The following is a 22,754-nucleotide window of genomic DNA, read 5'->3' as shown; positions in this document are numbered from 1 at the left end:
CAAGAACTTCCTAAATATTATTATAGAAAAACCAACACTATTCTGTCCTTTCTGCACACATCCAGATGAGTCACATGGGTGCTTGAGGCTATACGCTACCGCTGGTTCATACGAGAGTGCCAGTTCTTCTTCAAGGACATTATTTTTGAGGATTCCTTTATAAATGAAATTAGACTCTCTAGACGCTTAGTTAGTTGCAACGAGTGACTCTCTTAAAGGCGAAATGAAGTTAATTGAAAAAAAAATTAAGTAGAATCCCAGGCCTTATTAAACAAATATTAGATTACCAGAACTGGACCTACTTTAGATAAAATCAATAAAATATAGGCAGCAGAAAACCCACAAAAATATGAATTGGTTATTCTGGCGGTTAAGCAGGTCATTCAAGACAGACGTAAAAGTAATGTAAAAATAACTATATCAGAAAATTAAATGTATAAACACAATGAATAATGCATTGTAATATTTTCCAAGCACTACTCAGAAAAACTTGTCTCAGCCAAAAAAAAAAAAAAAAACAATTTTTTAAGCAACACTTCTTTCAAAATCAAAGACACCACTCAAAAATGTTAAATAAAGCACACACACTGAACAGGAAAAAAAATGTATTTTCTGGTGATTAAGACTCTTAAGCAGATTTTATTTATGCACAATATAGTTTACCCTACATATGAAAAAAAAAAAACCACAGGCAAGGTATATTATAATTTTAGCTCTAATACCTTGAGAGCATTATGTTTTGTCTGTAACAGCTGTTGTTTTATCTTTATTTCCTCTCGCTTTCTCTCATCTGTGATTCTTTGTTGTAAGTTGTCTCCTCTTTGCAACAATTCTTTTACAGTACCCTCATTGTCTTCACTCTGATTAAAAACAACAAGTACAGTCTTCATTTTGGTTTTTAAAAAGCTGTACATCGTTAAAAAAGAGATAATAAAACATGTTATTTAAACGCACACAAAAATCCAATTTAAGACTTTCCAGGAAAGTTATTCTAAGATACTATGCTCATAGTTTTGCTTTTATATGGTTTACTTGAGCTTTGAAAAGAAGGATCTAGGAAGGACGCCAACCAATTCAAAACAATACACCTGATGGGGGGCATTTGTAGGAAGATAAGGTTGTAAGGTACTACGTCATTTCAGACAAGGTACCAATTGGTGTGAAGCATTCTTCTGGCTTTGATTTTTGGTAGATTTCCTGAAATTAGTTTGGAGAAGTGAACTAAACGTGTCATCTATAATGTAACCTAACCCATGTAAAATATGGATGTGGATGCATGTCAGATGGCAACGATTCTTAACATTTTAACACACTCACTCCTAAGTGAACATATTTTAAATGTACACTAATTTCTAGTCACCTACTTTAAATAACCTGTATGTCCAAATTTAGTACAAATATTAGGGCATTATTAAAAAATGATGTGTTCAATCGCTGCCGAATATTGCAACTAGTTTCTAAAAATACATCAGATATGCATGTTGTTTTTAAATAAATGCAATCCAGTAAGTATTAAAATATAGATTAGGAAAATTCCTTGAAAATTATTTTTGGTATGCATTTAGTTTTTAAACTCCAAGAATAATATTTTCATTTACTTTGAAAGAAAACTATTTGAATAAGTGCCAGTCTAATATGGTAGCATATATGACCATTTGATTTTTCACTTCTAGTTTCCTATCTTTCTTTCAACTCAGTATATGAAAACTTTCTTTTGAGGAGGTTCACCCTGCAGTGGTACTCAAGGTACTCTAATGAGCTAAGAATAACAAATATTAGACAATTTTTTAAAGTCACATGTATGTGTATTTGTGTGTAATCATCCATAGTACTCAAATGCTACCTATCTAAATCTGCAGTGCATATTTAAACTGCTATACGCAACTGAAGAATTATTTATTTTTTCAGAGGAACGGCATTTTATCTGAGATTTGTCAATTACTAGTGTAATAAAATAATATAACACGGACATATGTTTATAATCTGTGAAAGACCTTATTTATTTTAAAAAGTCTTTCCCTTTTAGTCTTTCCTTTGCTGGGGCTGAGGACAAAAAATAAACAACAACAACAAAAAAAACCTGCTTCACTTCTTCTCCCACAGCAGGTAAGGGCTAGCCATAGGGCAGAGTTGGTGAACAGCCCGAGGTAAACAGTACTCTTTTTCACCTCAGCGCCCTCTGGTTTCTTCTTTGACATGAAGGAGAGGTAGCTGTACCTCAGCATCTTGGAAAGCCTCTTCTTGGCTTTCTTTTGCTGAGCGGAGTTGGCAAAGCCACCAAACCCCATACATGGGGAGTACCGACTGATTCAGGCAGCTCTAGGAATTCAGAATTGAGACCAGTGCGAACTAAGATTGGTGGAAAATAGTTTTCCTATTTCTTCACATGCCTACTATCTAAAATTCATATATTGCCTTTTAATGTCATTTTAAAGCATTGTCTGAGAAGTTCCTAACATTGATACATGTCTGAGAAATCTCAAGCATGATATATGTAGAAGTTAAGAATGCCATATTGGTGATGGCTGTGGAAGAGGGAAAAGGAAATTGTGACAAGGACGTGGAAGGAAAAAAAAGTCAGTGAAAAGAGGTGTGATGCAGAAATATTCAAGCCAGAGAGAAATGTAAGAGACATTTTGAAATTAATCAGGGTTGAAGGAGAATGTTATGAGTTTGGGAACAGCCCACATGGTTAGATTTCTTTACTCCCATGAAATAAGCAGCATGAATTTATACATATTTTAGACATCTATTGTACTATTTCATCAACTTTTTGTGAAAACCACTTTGTGGTAAACTTTAATAAATAATTTTTATATTGTGTCTAATACCCTCCCTCTGAAATAAACGTTATATTACCAAAATCATGACTGACACAAACCACCATCCATCCTTGATGGCTGAGTTTCTTATTAAGTTTCCAATTTATTTTCTAATTTAACTCTTTTCCCTCCATTACATTTTGTCCTCTGAGTTTGAAAATAGTACAGGTCAAAGCAAAACTGTGGAAATACTTATTAGGATCTGCAAGTGCTCCTATGTGACCATACCACAGTAATCTGGCATTCATAATAAACATTCAACCAGAATACTTTGCATTTGTAATAAATCATTAGAATCACAAAATGTGCAAGGTATGCACCAAGAACTTAGTTGGAGACTTGAGTTATCTAATTTCTTTCCAAATATTTATTCATTTCCACTCCTAGGTCATTCATACTTTTATCACAACCAATTTACCATATCTTTATTGAAGTCTTCCTCTTTCAGATTCACCCCCTGCTGAATTTCAGCCTCCAGTGGTTCAAGCAATTTTTGTATATCTGAGTTAAACTGCTCCAATTCCTTCAAAGGAATGGAGGCCTAAAAAAAAAGATAGTGCTAATTTAAATCAAAATTACTTTTTATTAGAAACATAAACCCCCAAAATTACATTTGTTCAACCTCCTGTTGCTAAAATAATGACATGCATTATGTTTCCATATTATATTTTATGAAGGCTTTGAAATACAACTGGGAAAGTACCTGAGGATGCAAATAAAGACAAACATTTAACATCATCAGAGCTGAACATACATGCAAGATAATGCAATTTGTCATTCTGTTTTTTCAACAAAAGTTCATTTCCATATATTTGAGCTAATTGTTCATATTCTAAAGTTGAATTTGATCTTATTTAAAATATTCTGATATAAATACCATTTGTGTAAATATGTCTTATCAGAAATTGCCTCATTCACCAAGTAACAGTAACCTCAGGTAGAAAAGCAGAATTGTCTCCTTACCCTCAGAAAAACTACATGGCAATCTGCTCCAATATTTTAAATGACATTTTTAGCATGGAAAATTTGACAGGCACGCTCTCATAAGACAAACAATGCCATGAGCTTGCCTTAGGAATATTTTCTTTGGTAGCACAAAAAATTCAAATGAATGAACCCAGAATATTTCACATAAAAAATCTGAATATATATTTTTCAACTTTACAAACATCACAGTTTCTTTGATTTTGAAATTCATATTGACCATAGTCTCAAAAAACTTTAAAGCCCCTTTTTTCTAAAGAAACCACTTGAAGAGGAGTGATGATTAGAAATACATTGGAAATTAAATATATATTCAAAAGAGTAGGCAAGATTTAATTATCAAAGTTCAAACAGTTAATAAAATAAATATGCTATTGATCTTTACCCTGTATTCAATTTCTTTGCATTAAAACACTAAAAAATATTTTATACCTGATAGCTTCTGAAAACTCATAGATGACATAAAGAAATCTTATTTTCTTACAGAGCTAAACGTTTGCCCATTTGTAAAACCAATTCAGGAACGACCCCTGGTGTTTTATGCCAGGAAGACGGCATGCATCAAGTCTGGTCCCCACCTACTGTTCCCCATCACATTCCCAGTCATAATCTTACTCTTTCTTTATTAAACAGCATCTCCTAGAGGACAATAAAGATAAGTGTTCAAGGAAAAACCAAATATCTACTCATGAAAAAGTGAATAATCAAATGATATTAACGAGAATGTGATTCGCACACACAACGCAAATAGACACTTATCTGTCAGGCACTTTTACACACACCAGAAAGGATTTATGGGCTCTTTTTTAAAAAGTGACTTATTTTCAGTATTATTTTTAAATCCTAATGAACATTTGCAATTTGAAATGTCATAGTTGGTTCTTGAACCAGTACAGAATGGGAGTATTGTAAATATGCTTAAGGGATGTTTCCACCGCTGTATTATAAACATACCTCTACACTTTTAAAACATATTTCTCAAAGTATTATAAATGCAAAAAGATGAACAACTTTTTGAATCATAACTAAACAATCTTAATTTGATACTATTTTGTGTTATTGAATTGTTCACATTTGCTAATATTTAATTAGAGCAACTGCATTGTTCTACATAATTATGTGAAAATACAACAATAGGTATTTTTAAAATAATTTTTATTGAGTGCTTGGGTATCAAAATAACATGGGTCCATTTGCAGACAGACTTATCTATTTTACTTCTACGCATGCTACCTCTCTAGCTCACCCTCTCTCCCCATAATCAAATACAGGGTGTAGTTTCAAAGGCTCAGAACTTGGGCCTCCAAGCATCTTTCTCAATACTCCTTGCCTAATGCATTGTATTATCTTCCCAAATTTAACTATAACTTTCACAGTATCTCCCAGATATTCATCTTAAGCTGAATTTTTGAATTCAACATAGACTTTCCAATAGCCAGCTGATTCCTCACTTAGAGTTCAACATGTCTAGAAATGAGCTCCTTATCTTTCCCCCCAAGCTGCTTGCAACACCAACTTCCCTAGTTCTGTAAATAGAAGAACTTTTTTTTCCTCAGTCATCTAGGCTTAAAGTGTGAGTCATGTTATTTTTCAACACTTCACTCTAATATCTAATCAAATAAAATAATTGTGAATTCATTCACCATGATCTACTTGCTTTTTATTCCCAGAGATATCATCTCTTGTAGTCCTTACACAGGAGTTAAGGCAATAACCTCCTTACAGGGGTATAATCTCCTTCTCACATGACCAGTTCCATCCTGTGCACTGTGATCAGTTCAATATGTTCCAAAAACATGGCTTTCATTAAGTTATTTCTCTATTCAAGAAGTGTAAGTAGAATGAAGTCTAAACTCCAGCATGATAGTCAAGACTTCCCCTAATATTGCCCCAAGGACCTTTCTAGCCTTATTTAAGTGCTCTTAATATCAAGCTTTCTTACAGGCCTATTGGTGAACTCTGGGTACTTCCCTCCTTCTTGGCCCTTAGAATGTTTTTTTTAATCTTCTGGTGAAGAGCCTATGCTCCTGCATGAGAATGCCAAGACTGAATCTGGGCTCCACCATTTAGTAGCTGGGGGACCTTGGACAAGTTATGTGTCCTCCTTGAGCTCCAGTTTCTTTATTTGTAACATGAAGATAAGAAGGATATCTACCTCATAGGGTTGTTATGAGGATCAAATGTAGTTAGAATGCTGTCTGAGACACAATAAATGCTCAATAAATATGGGTTATCATTTTCTCCCCAAATCCTATGTATCCATATGACATACGATAAATGCTCGACGAGTATTGATTCGGTCTCCTCTCAAAATCGTACCCATCCATTGACTCCGTTAAAAGATCCTCTTTTGAAAACATATGGTTAATGAAGGATAAAATAAATGCTTGTTGACAGAGCATTTCTATTTTACCAAGGTAACTGACAAAATCATTAAATTCCAAAGGTGAGCATGGAGAAACTGAGACTCAGTTTGGTAACACTGTGTCATTCTGAACAACAAAACTTGTTGATTAATTAATCTGTATCAATGCAGAGGGTAGTTTCAAAGAAGATGCCAAAGGGCTTTGTATTTGTTCTGCTCTGTGCAGTATTTTCATCAGGAAATATTTGGAGACACAAAAAGCATGCAAAAAGACATGCAATGAGAAGGATGAGTTCCATGAACACCCCATGAAGATAAGGTATTTATCAAGTCTTGTTCAACCTGGAGTCATTCTTGGTACATAGTAGGCACTCATAAATGAATATTGCCCGACAAACTAAGTAAATGAATGACTAATCATGGGGTAGTAGCATAAACATTTCAAGGAACTCTTGAATGGTCTAGAATTTTAAATAACCCAATTTTTGTTGTATAAAATTGAAAAGACCTGATTGGCCAAATGCTAGTAACAGTGATACCACAAAGTACAAAAACAATATAAGCAGATACAAATAGCTTTTAGGAAATACTACTACAAAATGATTTACTAATTAATCAAGCAAGATAATGCAAACTTAGATTTTTATTAGTAGTATATGTAGGGTCTGGATTTCCTGATCAAGGATTACTCTGCATTTGTTTAAGAGGCCATTATACAGATTAGGGATTTGAATTATTCTGTGTGGTTGCAAAGTGAATAACTTGAATCAATGGGTAGAAATTACTTGGAGCCTCAATTTTAGTTTAATACAGGAACAACTGATTAGTGCCATATTTTTTTTCTTTCTTAAAAGCACTAATTTTAAAGGAGTGAGTTTCCCATTGCTGAAAATATACAAGCAGAGGCAGGATGATGATGTATTAGGATATGTTAGGAATAACACACTTTTCACATGAATACTTCCCTAAAATTTTATCAACTTATAGTGAATTCTCTCCTCTGAATTCAAAGGGTTTTGTCCATAGCAATGCAGCTAAATAGAAATACAATGCAAGTCATATATGTAATTTTAAATATTCTAGATGCCATACTAAAAAGTAAAAAGAAACAGATGAAATTAATTGTAATAATATATTTTATTTACCTAATTTCCCCAAATATCATATAAGCCTATAATTGAAATAAAATTAAGAAGATACTTTACATTCACTTTCTCCTATTAAGACTTCAAAAACCACTATGTATTTTACACATCTTAATTTGGAGTAGCCACATTTCAAATGCTCAACAGCGGTATGTGGTTCGTGGCTACCTTTTCAGACAGTACAGATCAGTAGTAATTATTATTATTATGACTTTGAAAAGAACAAATAGCTCATTATTAGTTTGAAATCTATCACAAGAGTAATGTCTTACTAATGAGAATCAAGATGCTAATGTTTTAGTCAATAAATTTTAGTGGATTTAGACAATTCTTACAATGTCCATCTTATTCACTTGCATTCAGATATGTTCTCTGAGAGGAATTTTCCAGAAGCCTTCTGGGGATAGGAAAACTTATGGGAATGGGTTCCACATGATCTATCAGGAGTCTCTATTCCTCATTTAATGTGTACAGTACCCTACATTGTACTTCAATATCTCTTACATATTTGAATGTAATGTTATTTCACTTTCAACATTTTATGCTTTGTCTCACCAGTAGATTTTTTAATCCCTGAAGTTCAGAATATATCTTATGTACTCTATTTTCCATAGCAAATATAACTTCTGTTTTTTTTTTTTTTGTATAGAAAAGGTACTTACTATACCAACTACTAGTTTTAGAACATCCAATATATTAATCGAATTAACCAGTGACCAATTTTGTAATGGAAATAACCATAAGTACTCAACCCAATTATTTTGGCTATACTATTGACCGGATCAGACCAGCCATTTGACATCTGTGTGATTAATACTCTGTTCAGATACAAGGAGTTGGGAAAATTTAGATGCTTCCTTAAGAGTTGACTGGTTTACCATTAGGTCATAACAATTCTAATACGGCAGGCACTTCTCTAACCAATTTTTTTTATATATCAATACTTGGTCTTTGTTGTTTTGTAATTTAGAATTATTATACAAGTTTATCAAAGAAATGCATAATAAGCAAGCTTCCATAATTTAATAGCTTACTCGTGAGTCACCGAAGTCTAAAACATATAAAGTATATAATGCCGGTTTTTTAAACTCAGAATTATGATAAATTACTTAAAGATTGAAAGCAATGTGGATAAATCATCTTAATTATTACGTAAATTACTTCTATTGAATTCAAAGAAAATATATGACCACAGAAGAACTAGAATCACAATTAAATTACACAAAGTTAGACAATGTACACAAGATAGGTTTAGAATACACAGAAAATAATCAAACAAAGATTATAATATGGTAGGGAAGAATATAAACCAGGCATAGGTTCTGCACAATTTAATTTTTTACTTACCTTTTCATCTTAACAGCTTTAACATGACTGTGTAGTCATACAAAATACAAATAAAGTAAAACATACGAAAGTTTAATAAACAGATAAATGGACACAAAAGAAAGAAGAGACAGAGAAACTGAGAAAGACAACACTTTGTTTTCCTTGATTTTTTAATGTTTCAGTTTGCTTAACAGCTATTAATTGTGCTTTGCTGTATGATTTAGGATTAATGAAATTTAAGGCTTTGTTAAAGTCTTAGCATTAAAGGTGACTTATATAACAAGTTAACAAACAATAACATACTGAAAAAGGTAAAATTAATTACAAATGGATTCACTGTAAATTGGAAGCATTCAAATTACTCAGATACACTTTATAATTTTTAAATTGTAACCTTACTTTTAGTTAAATATTACTTCTAACGTGCATAGATATACTAACATAATAATGACTGTGTTTACACAGACAGCAAAGTAAACATTTGTTCATATGGACTATGTACTCTCAATAATTGTGATAAATGGCCACTACATTCAAATTACACTAATATCTAAATTGCAAATAAATAATCTGAGTGCTATAGATTGGTTTAAAAATGCTTCAAATCAATCAGTCTCCTCTTTCCACTCTGCAGCTTTGAAAATTTATTTATCATTACAATGTCGGTATAAAAAATAAAATAATTCATGGAAACCAAAAGGAATAAAGTTTCAAGGACCAGTAACATCCTGTAATACAGAAAAGACATAGTACTGATATGATATGAAGAGTTATTTCAAATCCAAATATCTGGAGAGGAAAGAAAACTTACAAAGAAAAATACGCGTATTAGAAAGACCTATCTAGAATGAAGATAATCACATAGTTTATAGATTCATTCACTCACTTATTTTAAATTCATAAGAGCAAACTCCAAAAAAACATGAGAAATTAAATTTAAGAAATTTAATTGACTCAGAAGACTGACATTATATTGGCTGGATTCTCTTACTAGTTAGCTAAGGTACTGGTTTATCTTTGATGCTTTGAGGATGAGAATGTGAAAGTGAGGTAACTTCTCAACCTTGTGGTGTTAATTAAAGGATGTTACCCAGTACATCAGCTTTTGAATTGATGAGATTAATCTCATGGTCATACTTTTCAGAATTAGATAGAAAATATATTGATTGGTTAAGATATATTGGTGGTTCAAGAATCAGCCCACTGCCTGCTTCTTTTTAAATATAACTTGGAATATTTCTTTACCTCATGATTAAATGAGTTCAGAAGTAGCAGCTGAAATAGGAGAAGAAAGGACTGCACTGTAAAAATATATGAGGGAGACAAATGAATTAAAAGCAAAAATACAACACTTTGGACAACTGTGTGTTTTTTCTTTTCTCTTTTCTTCCTTCTTTCTCCTTCCCTTTCTCCTTTCCTCTCTCATTTCTGCTTTTTTGTTCAATTCTTTTTGTTTTTAATACAAAGAAGTGCACTGAAATCATTGTTTTTTTTAGGTGAAATTAGACATGTTTATATTAACATATAATACACCGACAATAAATACCTGATAATATAAACAGAGGTAATAAAGTATGCTGGGTTTCAGCATGCTGGAGTAGACAAAGCAATGAACCAGGATCTGACATTTTTATAACCACGCTAACTGTGAGAACATGGGCAACCCACTGGCTCTCATAGTCCCCTGTAAATATCTGAAAGTCCCTGGTCCGAGGAATGATTACTTTTGCTTCCGATGATGACTGATCAGAGGAATAGTTTTCCTTCTTAAAGGATAACAATCAGGAATCACCAAATAGCTTTACGTATTTAAATATCATGCTAATAAGACCCAGTTAGTTCTAGCAAATGACATTGCTCACCAAACTGGATTAACATTTACTTTGAAAACATTTTAAATGATTGTAAGAAGGATTTGTTACTAAATTTTCAACAGAATTAACCTTGATAAAGGGATAGCAAGCTACAAATGTGAGAAGTTGTTAATATAGGAATTCTGTTGCGAGGCTCATTTCTTATTTATTTCAGCGAAATAAAATTAGCAGGTATAGTATTACATGGCTTGGATATTAATTTGTTAATATTATTTGAGGATATTAACTGTAATTGTTACATTTTTAGTACCCTACAAATTATGCAATTCCTGTGGAACTTTACCAAAGTTTTTATTTATGTTTTCTGTTATAATTTCTTTGTAGAAAATTTTATTAAAAAGTGTGTGTATGTGTATGTGCACGTGTACAACAATACACATGTATTACTATATATGTGTGTACACATACGAACACACACATATGCAAACAAGAATAACCATACCAATTAATGGGCCATGTTCTCTTCTATCCGAGGAGGTGTTAAATTAGAAAGAGACTACAAAGTGGAAAAAGATCAATATATTTGTATTGATAAAGTTGATTACTGAAGATTAGGTATTACTTAAAATTTTCAAATCCAATAAATCTCATTTTGACATTCTAGGTCATATTTATAAGAGGTATTATTTATTACCCACTGATGTTTAGGAAAGCCAAAACATTTGTCTAAGCTATCGTTAACGTATTTATACATTACTTTTCACATATAAAGCCACTATTTAAGATAGATTAGACCCAACCATATAGGGTTTTTTGTTTCCCCTGATATATTCTATATTAAATGGGAAACTCACTGGCTTTCTCATAACTGTGTGTGTGTGTGTGTGTGTGTGTGTGTGTGTTTGAAAAGTCTCTGATCCAAAGAACAATTACTTTTCCATCTGCTAACACTGATTGGAGGTTAAAAACTTGACACTGTAATTATAATAGCAACAAAACTATGAATATTTACACATATGATGCCAGACTGTCCAAATCTCATGTGATAATTACACTAAATACATATAGAGAAACTGCTTACATGAATTTTAAAAGCAATTTTAAGGCCCATTATGGAAATTAAAGGATACAGGGTATAAAATATCTAACGGCACATAACTCTTTTTTTTCTCAATAGCACATAAATCTTAATAAAGAATTGAAGACATAGAAAACAAGTTCACCTTTCCTTTGGTTGGTACCAATTGCAGGGCCAATAATTTAACATTTCAGCTCCATAGAAATGAAGACAATTTAAATAGGCAAATTATACATATAAGTTTTATAATATCTTGTAACAAAGTAATTACCTATATTAATAGGACATAGCTAGATAAAATCTGTTTAGTCAACATTATTTTGAAATTATTATAATGTGATAAATATATCTTGATGCATATTTTATTCTTGAAACTCATACGTAGACTTTCATACTCAATGAGTCTTGAATTCTGAGCCATTTTTCAGCTCACCATCTTTTTGGCCCTCGCATGTAATAATTTAAGTCTAGGTTAGTTCTTAATGTCTGTAGACCACTGGTTCTCAAAGTGGATCCCAGATCATTAGCATCGATATCACCTAGAAACTTCTTAGACATGCAAATATCAGGCCACACTCAAGGCCTATTGAATGATAATCTCTGTGGGCAGTGGGGGCAGGTGATAGACAGCAATCTGTGTTTTAACAATTCCTCCAAGTACAGAAAGTTTTGAAAGTCACTGCTCTACACTATCGCTTCCTTTTTGTTCCCAGAGATACCCCTTTATTTGAGGTACTCAGTGTTTCTCATCTAGACTATCACCATGGCTTCCTAATTGGTTTCCCTACTTCCTGTTATTATTCAGTTGAATTCTCTTCCCAACCACTATTGGACTAACCTTTCAACAGTGCACTGAAAACAAAACAAAACAAAACAAAACAAAACAAAAAACATTAAGAACTCCTCATTGCCTACTGAATTAAGCATAAACTATTTGTCTGGTTGTCATGACCTCTCCACACTGTGTCTAATCATCCTCTTCATTCTTATCATCCACAACTAAGCTTCACACTCCATGCTCTACATTTCGTAAGTAAACTGAATGTACTCTCCACTGAACACTCCATACACTTTGAGCTTTTTCATAGGTTATCCTGAATTGCTACCTCTTCTATGTTGCTAGAGTGGCTGGTAAATTCACTCAGCATACACTCATTCTTGGCCCAATATCCATGAACATATCTCGCTCCACAATTAAACAGTAAGCTCCTTGAATTCATCACACCTTAGCTAGCAATACAGGTACCACAGAACCAAACATTATGACCTGAAATACTACATTGTTGGTAAGAGATCATTCATATTGGTCCCTTTTCCCAACCATTCCTTCATTAATCCTTTAAGATCTACATCAACTACCATCTCTCCCAAAACGCAGACTCCCCTCTCCAATTTGGCTTCTCAGAAGATGGAGAGGAGTAGAGCTGCCATAAGGAACAGCACTAAGTAGTCAGCTTATTTCTGCCCTCTATGCATCTGTTTCCTGTTATCTTCTTTTCCTGACAGTATCTTCCTCATCAGCACCCTGCTACACCACCATGTTCAGAAGCCCTAAAACCGAAAGAGTTGAGACATATTGTCTCCCCCCATTGATTTCATTGACTTTACCTGGGTTAGGAAGTTACCACTGATTCATTTCTATAATTCTGACCATCCCCATTAAAACTGCCATTTTCTCAAACTGATTTCATACAGATTAGGAGAAATTAAGCTTTCTCAAAGCAGTCAGATACTACCGATAAACCTAAATGAAATAGGAAGAGGTAGCATTTCATGTCATATTTGGGACAAGCAGAACTTCCTAGTATTTCTTATATTGGTCCACTTGATAATCTATAAGGCTGGTCCTTACAATGGAAATAGCAAAGACATCTTCTTGATCCCAGCCCATTTCCAGCAGAGGCCAGAAGGAGAAATCAGTCATTCCTCCATTTCTTTTTCCCATCAATTTCTGCCTCAATTCTCAAAATTTGGCCATTCAAAGCTAATATATAATACGACGGAAATAGGTGTGGATATTAAGGATTTTTACCATTTTGTATTTATAAAGTAACATGTAGGTTTTTAAAACGTATGCTTTTACATATCTTAAGTCATTTGATCTTTTTTTCGCTTAACCAACTGAGCCACCCAGGCGCCCAAGTCATTTGATCTTTACCACAATCTTGAGGTGGCTCTGAGAGGTAAAGTGTCACATCCATGATCACATTCAAAGCAAGTTCTGTGGCTTGAAACTAAGAACTTTTTCCTTTCACCATGCTGTTCCTCATTAATGGTTAAAAGTTACCACTAGAGAGAGCTGCATCTGATGGACAAGTTCTCAACCAATCTAAACTGAGGACCACAGTGGCCACTGCCTTCCGGATTTTGTAATTTCTTGTCATGAACAGTCTTTGCAGAAGACATAAACTTTGTCTTCTTCACCAAACAATGAATCCAGGGATTGTCAGTGAATTTTCAGGGTAAAATTTTGCTCTACTCAAGTGCCCTTTCTCTTTGACCTTTAAAAGGATCCTGAAGTTAGTTCTTATACCGAGTCTCTTTTCTACCCATATATATTCCCAATCTACTTTAATTTATTTAATCACTGTAGATTTTCTCCAAGATTATTCTTTTAAGTAAAACCTGCCCATAAACTCAACCATAAGAAGGGCATACTCCACCCCAATCTTCCCATGCATAAGCTCTACTGTATTAGGAGCTTGACTTTGGGATCAAGTCACCCCTGAGAATTCCAGCACTTCCAGAATTACCATACTCTGTAAACAAACACACATACAGGTCATTATTTTAAATTCCTTATTACATCAACAAAAGATCACTGGGCTGTCACACTTTAGAACTATTAAGAGCTAATCTAATTACTCCTAATTTTAGCTAATCTAACCCAGAGACTTTACACTATGTTCTATGGACATACCTTGTATCTCTTGAACCCTACCACAGGAAGGAGAAAGATAAAAGGACAGAAATCACCCATCCACTAACCCTCCTGTTATCCATTTTATACATTCTGTTCTAAACAATAACCCTTGGGGGCTGGGGGTAGTGGTGGAATGCTTTCCTTTTAAGGATTACTAATCTAGTTTAACTCCTTTATCTTATAAACATTAAAATGGAATTTAAGAGAAACCACATGTTCTGCCTAATGCTGACAAAATTACGCCTCGGATTCCATCTTCCATGTCCACTGCTCTTCATATTATACTATGTGACTGCTGGAATTACCTCATTAATTGAACATCTCCATGAAGATGTACTAGTATTAAGCATGTCAGATGATTGCAATGACTATTTAAGTTTGTGTTCGTAAACAGATATTTTTAAGTATCTTTTGCACCTGTGCATATTTCCACACTAGCACAATGCAATGAACAAATCAGCAAAATGTCAGGTAAGCTTTATCTCCATGTTTTTGGTTTCATCATGATGATAGAGCATAATTATCTCTCAAAGCCCCCAAATGGGGTCACTATCGCATCCAGTCATCTTTATTAATTTAGAGAAAAAGGAGTATTTTGAAAAGTGACAATGTGATTCTTTTGTTAATTAATATATAATTGAAAATATTTATTTAAAATCTCTTATGCCTTTCTTCAGTAAGGAAAATAAAAGAAGTGCAGCGAGTGGCTCACCTAATGAATGATGTATAGAAGTAATTGACAAATGTGTACAGAACATAGGATGAAAATTCACAAACTCCTCTTGGCCATGCTAAGTCTGGCAGCTTCCTATCATACAGGTTGAATTCTACTCATTTTTCAATATCTACAAGTCACAATCTTGTGACATAACTTGTCTCAATCTACTGTTGAAAGGATCAAGAAAACAATACCCTGTTTTCTCTGAAATACTCTCTAGCTTACTGATATATACAACAGGAGGAATACAAAACCTAGTAATGAAGTATTAGCATCCATTTCTTAAGATGACTGAAATAGCCTTTGGTTGTTTAGATATTACATACTCTAATGATAATCCCTAGAAGTAAAAACAATTGTCTTAAACAGCAGAGTAAATTCTTACAAAGGACAATTATGCTGTGAAAGTAAATTTTGGAGCCTTTCAGATATTTTCCAGGTGAGGACGGCTTCCTTAAAATAGTACATAAATGAGTATCACTAACTCATTAACTTAAACATTACAAAGAAGAAGCAATGCATTAAGGTAAGCTAATACCTTTTTGCTTTGGGAAGGCGAGTTCCGAAGGATAACTATGTTTCATGGGTATAAAGTATTTAAAATTCAAATCACATTTCAGTATATTTTAGAAACTCTTTTAAATATGTACCAGTACATATAACAGTGATACATTGGAATGCGTTAGAAAATATAGCAATTGTAAATCATGCTATTATTGGGTGTCCATATTTTTCAAAATAATTTTCAAGCATATTGTCCTATTGTTCCAGGGGTCAACACTTACCTGACATATTACATATTTTCTCACAAATATTTCAAAAATGATTTTCTCACTTAAGATTACTTATAGCAATTATCTGTATATGTAAATACATATATTTATTTTATATACATTTTTGTATTTGAAAGTATATTATATATATTGAAAAATGTGTCAATTGACATTTTATAAAATTGGGGGTAATTACCTTGCAACTTGACACTAACCCAAAAAAGTTGGATTTATATATTTTTATATATTTTTGCAAGCTACCTATTAGGTAAGATTTTGTCTTCATTAAATGTTACACAAATATAAAGGGTTATCATGCAAAAGTTCCATATCCCCTGGTTCTTCATTAAATTGAATATAAATAGACATATAAAATTACAAAATTAAGATATATAAGCTTTGCAATCATTTGTTTTCATGGCTTGAGCATGTCATTGTAGCCTAATGGGTTTCGTCACAGTAAGTATCGGCAGTTAGCAAGAGCAAGTTAAATATACACACATACACACATGTGCACAACCAATAAAGAGATACAAACACCCTAGATCATGCAGGAGATATACAAGGCCCCATTTTGGATATTTGATCCATATTACACACAAGCAATATTGTATTTGGCAAAATAAGTCAGTAGTGCTTTCCTTAGATGGATGTCTTTTGTGCTTTGTTGTTGTCGGCCTGCAGCATGCTATTTGTTACTCTGCTGTAGGTTACCCCTGAAAGTACATATGGAAACCAGTACAGAATGCAGTTCTAGAATAGCTGTGGCATGAAAGGAAAAATGACAGAGAGAGAGAGAGACAGGGAGACTGGTGGGGGGTAGCGGGGAGAGATTGATCTCCCATGAGATTCAGTGGTAAAATTTCCTTATATACATTTTGGCCTTCATTTTCTTTTTGAAAACCTTGCTGTGGGGGTCGCTTGCCCCCTTCAGAGTACTGCGCAACCTTCGCAAGAGATCATTTATCACTAGTTTCCACCTTGGAGCAGATCTTCCTACCTTTCCAGTCTTAATTCTGTGAGAAATGGCTGCAAATCGATGGTTGAGCTCTGAGATTTTGGGCTCTACTACTTTCCTGCAGTGGTTGCCGCGGTTTGCCATCAGGTTTGCTGCTTGGTCACGCGTGGAATCCACCTTTGGGCGCATGTCATTCATTTCAGCCTTTAAACGCTATATTCCGTGAGCAAGAGACAGGGCTTGACGTTAGTAATTAAAGGGAAGTTGAGAGAGAGCCAGAGAGTGAAAAAGAGAAAGAGAAAGAAAGAACGAGCACATGCAGAGGAATACAGAGGGAGGAAAAAAGCCAATTTCCATAAAATAGAGGAGACTGAGAATGTGTGCCATCTCAGGAAAATAGATCACCGTCCTTGCTTAAGTTGAGTCTAGGCTTATTTTTAGTCTGAGGAAGGATGAGGGATATTTTCCTGACTTCTCTATGTTGCCCACAACAACCATAATATTGAATATTTAGTCTTATTTTATCTTAACTCTACTCAGTTTCATAGCTGTGGAGCAACCTTAATATATGCTCAGGAGGAAAGGTAGCTGAAGAACAATTTTCTATTCCTCCTGGGTACTTTCGAGTTCCTTTTTATTATATTGAGTGTCATGGGGGAAAAATGGATTTTCCAACAGATAAGGATTCTGTGTCACAGACAGAGGGAGTGAGGAAGGTTCTGCCTGACTCAAGGGGTCAGAGAGGGTATAAGTGAAACAACTCAGGTCCTATTATTTCAAAGGCCTTGAAGGAAATTCACCATAAGATGGCATTCCTTAACTACACATCAAAGGACAAGAGAAAGATAAGGTACACACAACAGAGTGAATATGTTTTGGGGATAGCCTGAAATACGTCAACAGTTTTTCATTAAAAATAAACTATAATCTTGGGAAAAGAGTAATTTCATAAAAAAGAAACAAATGAATTGTTCAGACAGAAACTACAATTTTTGAGTGTTAAATAGCAACCCACTAGTTAATTACCATTATTTTGGCAAAACAAAATAAGGAATCATTAATTTAAATGAAATTTGTTAAAATTCAACTCTTCCTATTTAATTTTGAAAGATGTTATCAAATGGAGATAACATAGCATCAATAAGATAAATTCACACATTATACCTCTCATATCCTTTTATAGGCACCACTTTTTTTTTTAAATGAAGATTAAGTTGCCTTTCAGAAAGATGACTCAGGACATCCTAATAATTGGTTTCAATACACAGAGAACAGAAAGCCATGTTTATTTTACATATAGTTAAAAATAAAAACATCCAGATTTATATAAGTTCAGTACTGTTACTAATTACGAAGATTTGGATATTGCATAGGCAAAATGTCCAGATGACTGGATTTCAGGTGTTTACTCAGATAGGCTGTGAATGATACCGGGAAACTGATCCTTATGTTAGATATAAGAACACAGTACTAACTAGTCAAATGGGCAGGAATTTGCAAAATGACACCAAAATAAATCCTGGAATCCCTTTGTCATCAGAATTTGTTTTGTGTAATTAGGTGAGAGGTGGATATGGACAGATATCCAGATTACAAAACTCTTCAAAGTCATTAACTCCCATGTGAATTAAGAAAGTAGGGAGGGAAGGAAAATAGGAGAGGGGGGGAAGAAGGAAGAGAGGAAGAACTTTTTTCATTCTTATTAAGAACTCCTTGATGATCAACATAATTGGTGTGCAGTTAGAAAATTACTTTTCATAATATTTTATTTGCTACCTTAAGTATGTCTTCTTTTTGCTGAGGTTTCTTTTTCTCAGATTCATCCAAAAGTGCTTCAGCCTGAATGATCCAGTTTGTGATGTAATCCACATTCTGGTCAAAGTTTTCCATGTGTTTCCGGTATTCCTTAATTTTACAGAGATATACCATGATATAATATTGGTTAGATAATATTCTTAAAAGATTTTCCTACTTTCTATAATGTTAAAAGGCAAAAAAATTTAGTATCAGTCAAATCATACTTAGGTGTGATCTCCATGTAAAATACAGCAGAGACATGGCAAAATATTAAAATATAGTTATAGGTGTTAAGAGCCACCATTTATGTGAAGTTGAGGAATGTGCAGACATAAATGTCATTATTCAAAGCATACATAATTTCCTTCTCATAATGGAGAGGGGCTGAAAATCCTCTAGCCTCTTCTCTTACCAACAAAAGGTTTAACCACTCTTCAGCTCGGGAAGTGACAGCTATCCAGTTACTATTCAGAAGACTCAGTTTATCTTCCACCAAGGTCTCCTTCTTGCCCAAAACCGTTTTCAAGGCCTCTCCTAGCTCTGTGACACTCTTCAGGTGAACCTTCTGTTTCTCAATCTCTTTCTGAGTAGCCTGTGAAAAGGACAGTATTTGAGCTTTAGTCTTTAGATTTAATGCCTTTGAAATGGCTGTGAGTATGGTTACTGTGTTAAGATTTTTCAATGATTTAAAACTTCCATATGTCTTTATGAATGATAAAAATCATACCATATACATTGTAGTTTCCTTACTGGGTATATATAAGCATATATGTATACAGAAACATGATGAATTTCTATTTATGATTGTTTACATTTAACAGATAAACATACATATTGTTCATCTAAACATATTTATATTAATTTATAAATGTACTGGGTGAAGACAGACCTTAGAAACCTCATGCACAAATAAGCAACTGCTTTTAGAAAATTCAGCAATTAGTGTGCTCTTATATTTCTACAGTAGAAATTTTCAGCATTTTGGTGCCACAAACCTATTTGGAATCTGATGAAACATAAGGACTCTTTCTCATAATAATATTTTTAAAAGATTTTATTTCTTTATTTGACAGAGAATGTGCACAAGCAGGGGGAGCAGGAGAGGCAGAGGGAGAAGCAGGCTCCCCACTGAGCAAGGAGCCTGATGTGGGGCTCGATCCCAGGACCCCGAGATCATGACCTGAGCTGAAGGCAGATGCTTAACCAACTGAGCCACCCAGGCGCCCCTCTCATAATAATATTTTTTAAAAATAAATTTAAGTCCACTGGATTTTAAAGAAAAGGAATTCTACTGGAAAACAATATACAGAATATCTTTTTAAAACCTGTAAGATAGTAATAACTGTCTTCTTGCCTAACGTGTGTAACTACAATAATCTAGCAGCAGATCTTTAGGATAATTTAAAAGCAGTGATGACCATAACTGGTGTCTTGAAATTTATACAATGACTAGAATGTGATGTAAAATTATCTGCCATTTTTACTGATGGCAAAGTTGCAGGAACTGCAGCTATTACTGGGGTTTGCTGCTCACATTCGTCATTGAAAAAAAATACTTAATTTCAATTAGAGGTCTGTGAAAATAAAGAGGTAATATGAAAACCCCTAAGAAAGCACCACCACTTTCTAAGACTTGATTTACAAAACTTGAAAACAAGCACATTTAATATTAGAAATTATGTAGAAAGTTGATAGAAAAAGTGATCCTGGTACAAATGTCTACAGTCAGCTCTACCCCTAGCCCTTTTCTGGTGATGTATCATGGCAGACCAGGTGACCATCTTGCACTTCCCTGTCTCTGCCCTGATCCCTTTCTTGTCCTCACACAGTTGTGGGACATTTCACTAGGGAGTAAGCCAGACCAGATCCTCACGAGAAGTTTAACTGAAAGATACAGAGACTGTGATAACACACCAGCTAAGTCATTTAGAAATGGAAGAGATGTTTTCACCACAGCAAACCAAAGCCATAGTAAGACAAAATCACTGGGAACAGCAACAGTAAGAAAGAGGAGGGAACCCACCTGCAAAGAGGCAAATGAAACATGCACAGAGAATAACAGAGGTGGTCCAAGTGATCAAGACTGAGAGCGAGGGTCTCTATGAGCCCAGCTTGTATCTCATCTTTAATTCCTAGATGCTCTATGGCTGTCTTTCCTTCACATCCTCAGGTCTGTTGTACTCAAAATCACTACATATACACATTTTGTTTTTGCCTTTCATATCACAAAAATAGGGGGAATAAATTTAGTAAAAAGACTGTATAAAGTAATTTGTGCACAAAGATACTGTTTCTCCTATCCCAAAATAATCTTTTGTATTTGTGTTTTTCTTTTCCAATAGAAAAATATCTGAAATTCAAGTAATTATTGCCAAATGCACTTATTGGCTACCGTGTAGAGGGTTAGCTGTAATGCAGGTGTCATCTGTAATACCTGGGTGAACTTAGCTGTTCATAGAAGGAATTCCTTCATGTAGCAATCATAAATGTTACTGAGCTCCTACTAAAGGCATCACTCTTGTAGCAATGACATAGGTGATTCTACTTAATGTCTTTAAGAAAATTAATGAGAAATGCCTCCTTTGCATGAAAACAGCCCCTCTGGAGTTTGACTTGTGTGTGGTCATGGGCTAGATTTTATCCCTTTCATTCCTTTCATCTGCATCCTTGTGTAGAACACAACCTTTACAACCGTATATGGTGGCCATTGTTCTATGCACAATAAAATGACAGAGAAAGTCTCTGTCCTTATAAAACTTATACTCAAGATGTATTTGTCAAAGATATGGAAAGATAGGCAAATGAACATGCCCTCCTTCCTACATTCATTCCAGACTAGTGGCTTGTCACCAGAGATTATTTATTTGCAAAGATAACACCTCACAAAGTTGAATCTTACTTTGTATTTGGATTGGTAAAGACTGTCTTAAAGATGACACTATGTTTTGGCTTTGATATAAAAAGTTGTATAAACAGACATTTGTCTTTTCTATGCCAGGAAATGCAATTAAGGACCATGGAAATTTCCAAATCTCAGAAGGGTTAGAAGTTTTGAATTTAGGAAATATTGTTACAGAAAGTTCATGGATCACAACCAACTATTATGGATTAAACATCTGCCAAAATTCTATAGCTAATTCTCAAGAGAAAATGTTTAATGTCTAGGGATACTTCATTCAGTTAATGAAAAGAATAAAATAGGGAATGTAGATAATTTCTAGTGTCACTTTAGTTTCCCCAATATTATAGGATACAACTCAAAGACATGAAAGTTATTGTCATGATGAACATGAACTTGAAAAAAGCAGTGACTATCGTGGTGATAATAGCACCAAAAGTGATTCACTCTTTCCACTCGTAGTGTAAAAAAAACCTAGAGTTAAATCTTCACATTTGGCATTCAAGAACAAACTGGTATTAAATAATTTGTATAAATTCTATTTTTCATTAGGAAAAATATTGTGCTCATTGAACAGATTTTTATTTTTCCTACAAAAGTATTTTTCCCTTAGTTTCAGGTGTATAACATTTATTTTAAATTAAAAGTATGACTTTAAAATATTATGATCTTAGACTTCAAAAAATATACTGATCTGACTTTCTGAAGATCTCAATAAAATATCAATTAGTGAATTTGCTTTTGGTGCTTAATATCCACTCTGTACTGTGCCATTCACTGCCAGAGATTAGAAAGGAGGTAGTCTTTGCGTACCCTGCTTTAATTTTACCCACAGTGTAGCTGCAGAGAAAGGCTAAAGCACAATCAAGTAATTTGGCATCATACTAGAAAGAATGTAATTGTTTGACAAAGATGAGTCACTGCTGGGATGAGCATAAATGGCTTTAAGGGAGGGGTGATACTTGAAACTGAAGTTCACCATTAAGGATCGGATGGTTTGGATTGACTACAGACCAAGTGCCAAACAATCTAGAAAATATGAAGGTCAGAATCAAAAGCCACCAAAAGAAAAACATGGAGTACTTACTGGAAAATAAAAAGATAAATTTTATGATGTCAAGGAACTATTCCTCGGCTCTAATAGTTTCC

The 22,754-nt window shown here is 33.9% G+C and overlaps 1 protein-coding gene across 9 annotated transcripts in view; it reads right to left on the bottom strand.

The window, feature by feature from the left end:
• The window catches only part of DMD (dystrophin), a 2,185,421-nt gene that overhangs the window by 1,187,869 nt on the left and 974,798 nt on the right, over positions 1-22,754 (bottom strand). For all 9 annotated transcript variants that reach the window (XM_078064107.1, XM_078064109.1, XM_078064106.1 and 6 more), the window contains 5 exons: positions 19,119-19,298; positions 18,686-18,814; positions 16,952-17,122; positions 3,241-3,363; positions 723-860 (listed from right to left, as the gene is read on the bottom strand). In XM_078064107.1, coding sequence (XP_077920233.1) covers positions 723-860; positions 3,241-3,363; positions 16,952-17,122; positions 18,686-18,814; positions 19,119-19,298 — 741 coding nt within the window. The remainder of the gene's footprint in view (positions 1-722; positions 861-3,240; positions 3,364-16,951; positions 17,123-18,685; positions 18,815-19,118; positions 19,299-22,754) is intronic.

Source organism: Halichoerus grypus, chromosome X, assembly GCF_964656455.1.
Source record: "Halichoerus grypus chromosome X, mHalGry1.hap1.1, whole genome shotgun sequence".
Lineage (NCBI taxonomy): Eukaryota > Metazoa > Chordata > Mammalia > Carnivora > Phocidae > Halichoerus > Halichoerus grypus.
This window is presented reverse-complemented; position numbering and strand designations above follow the sequence as displayed.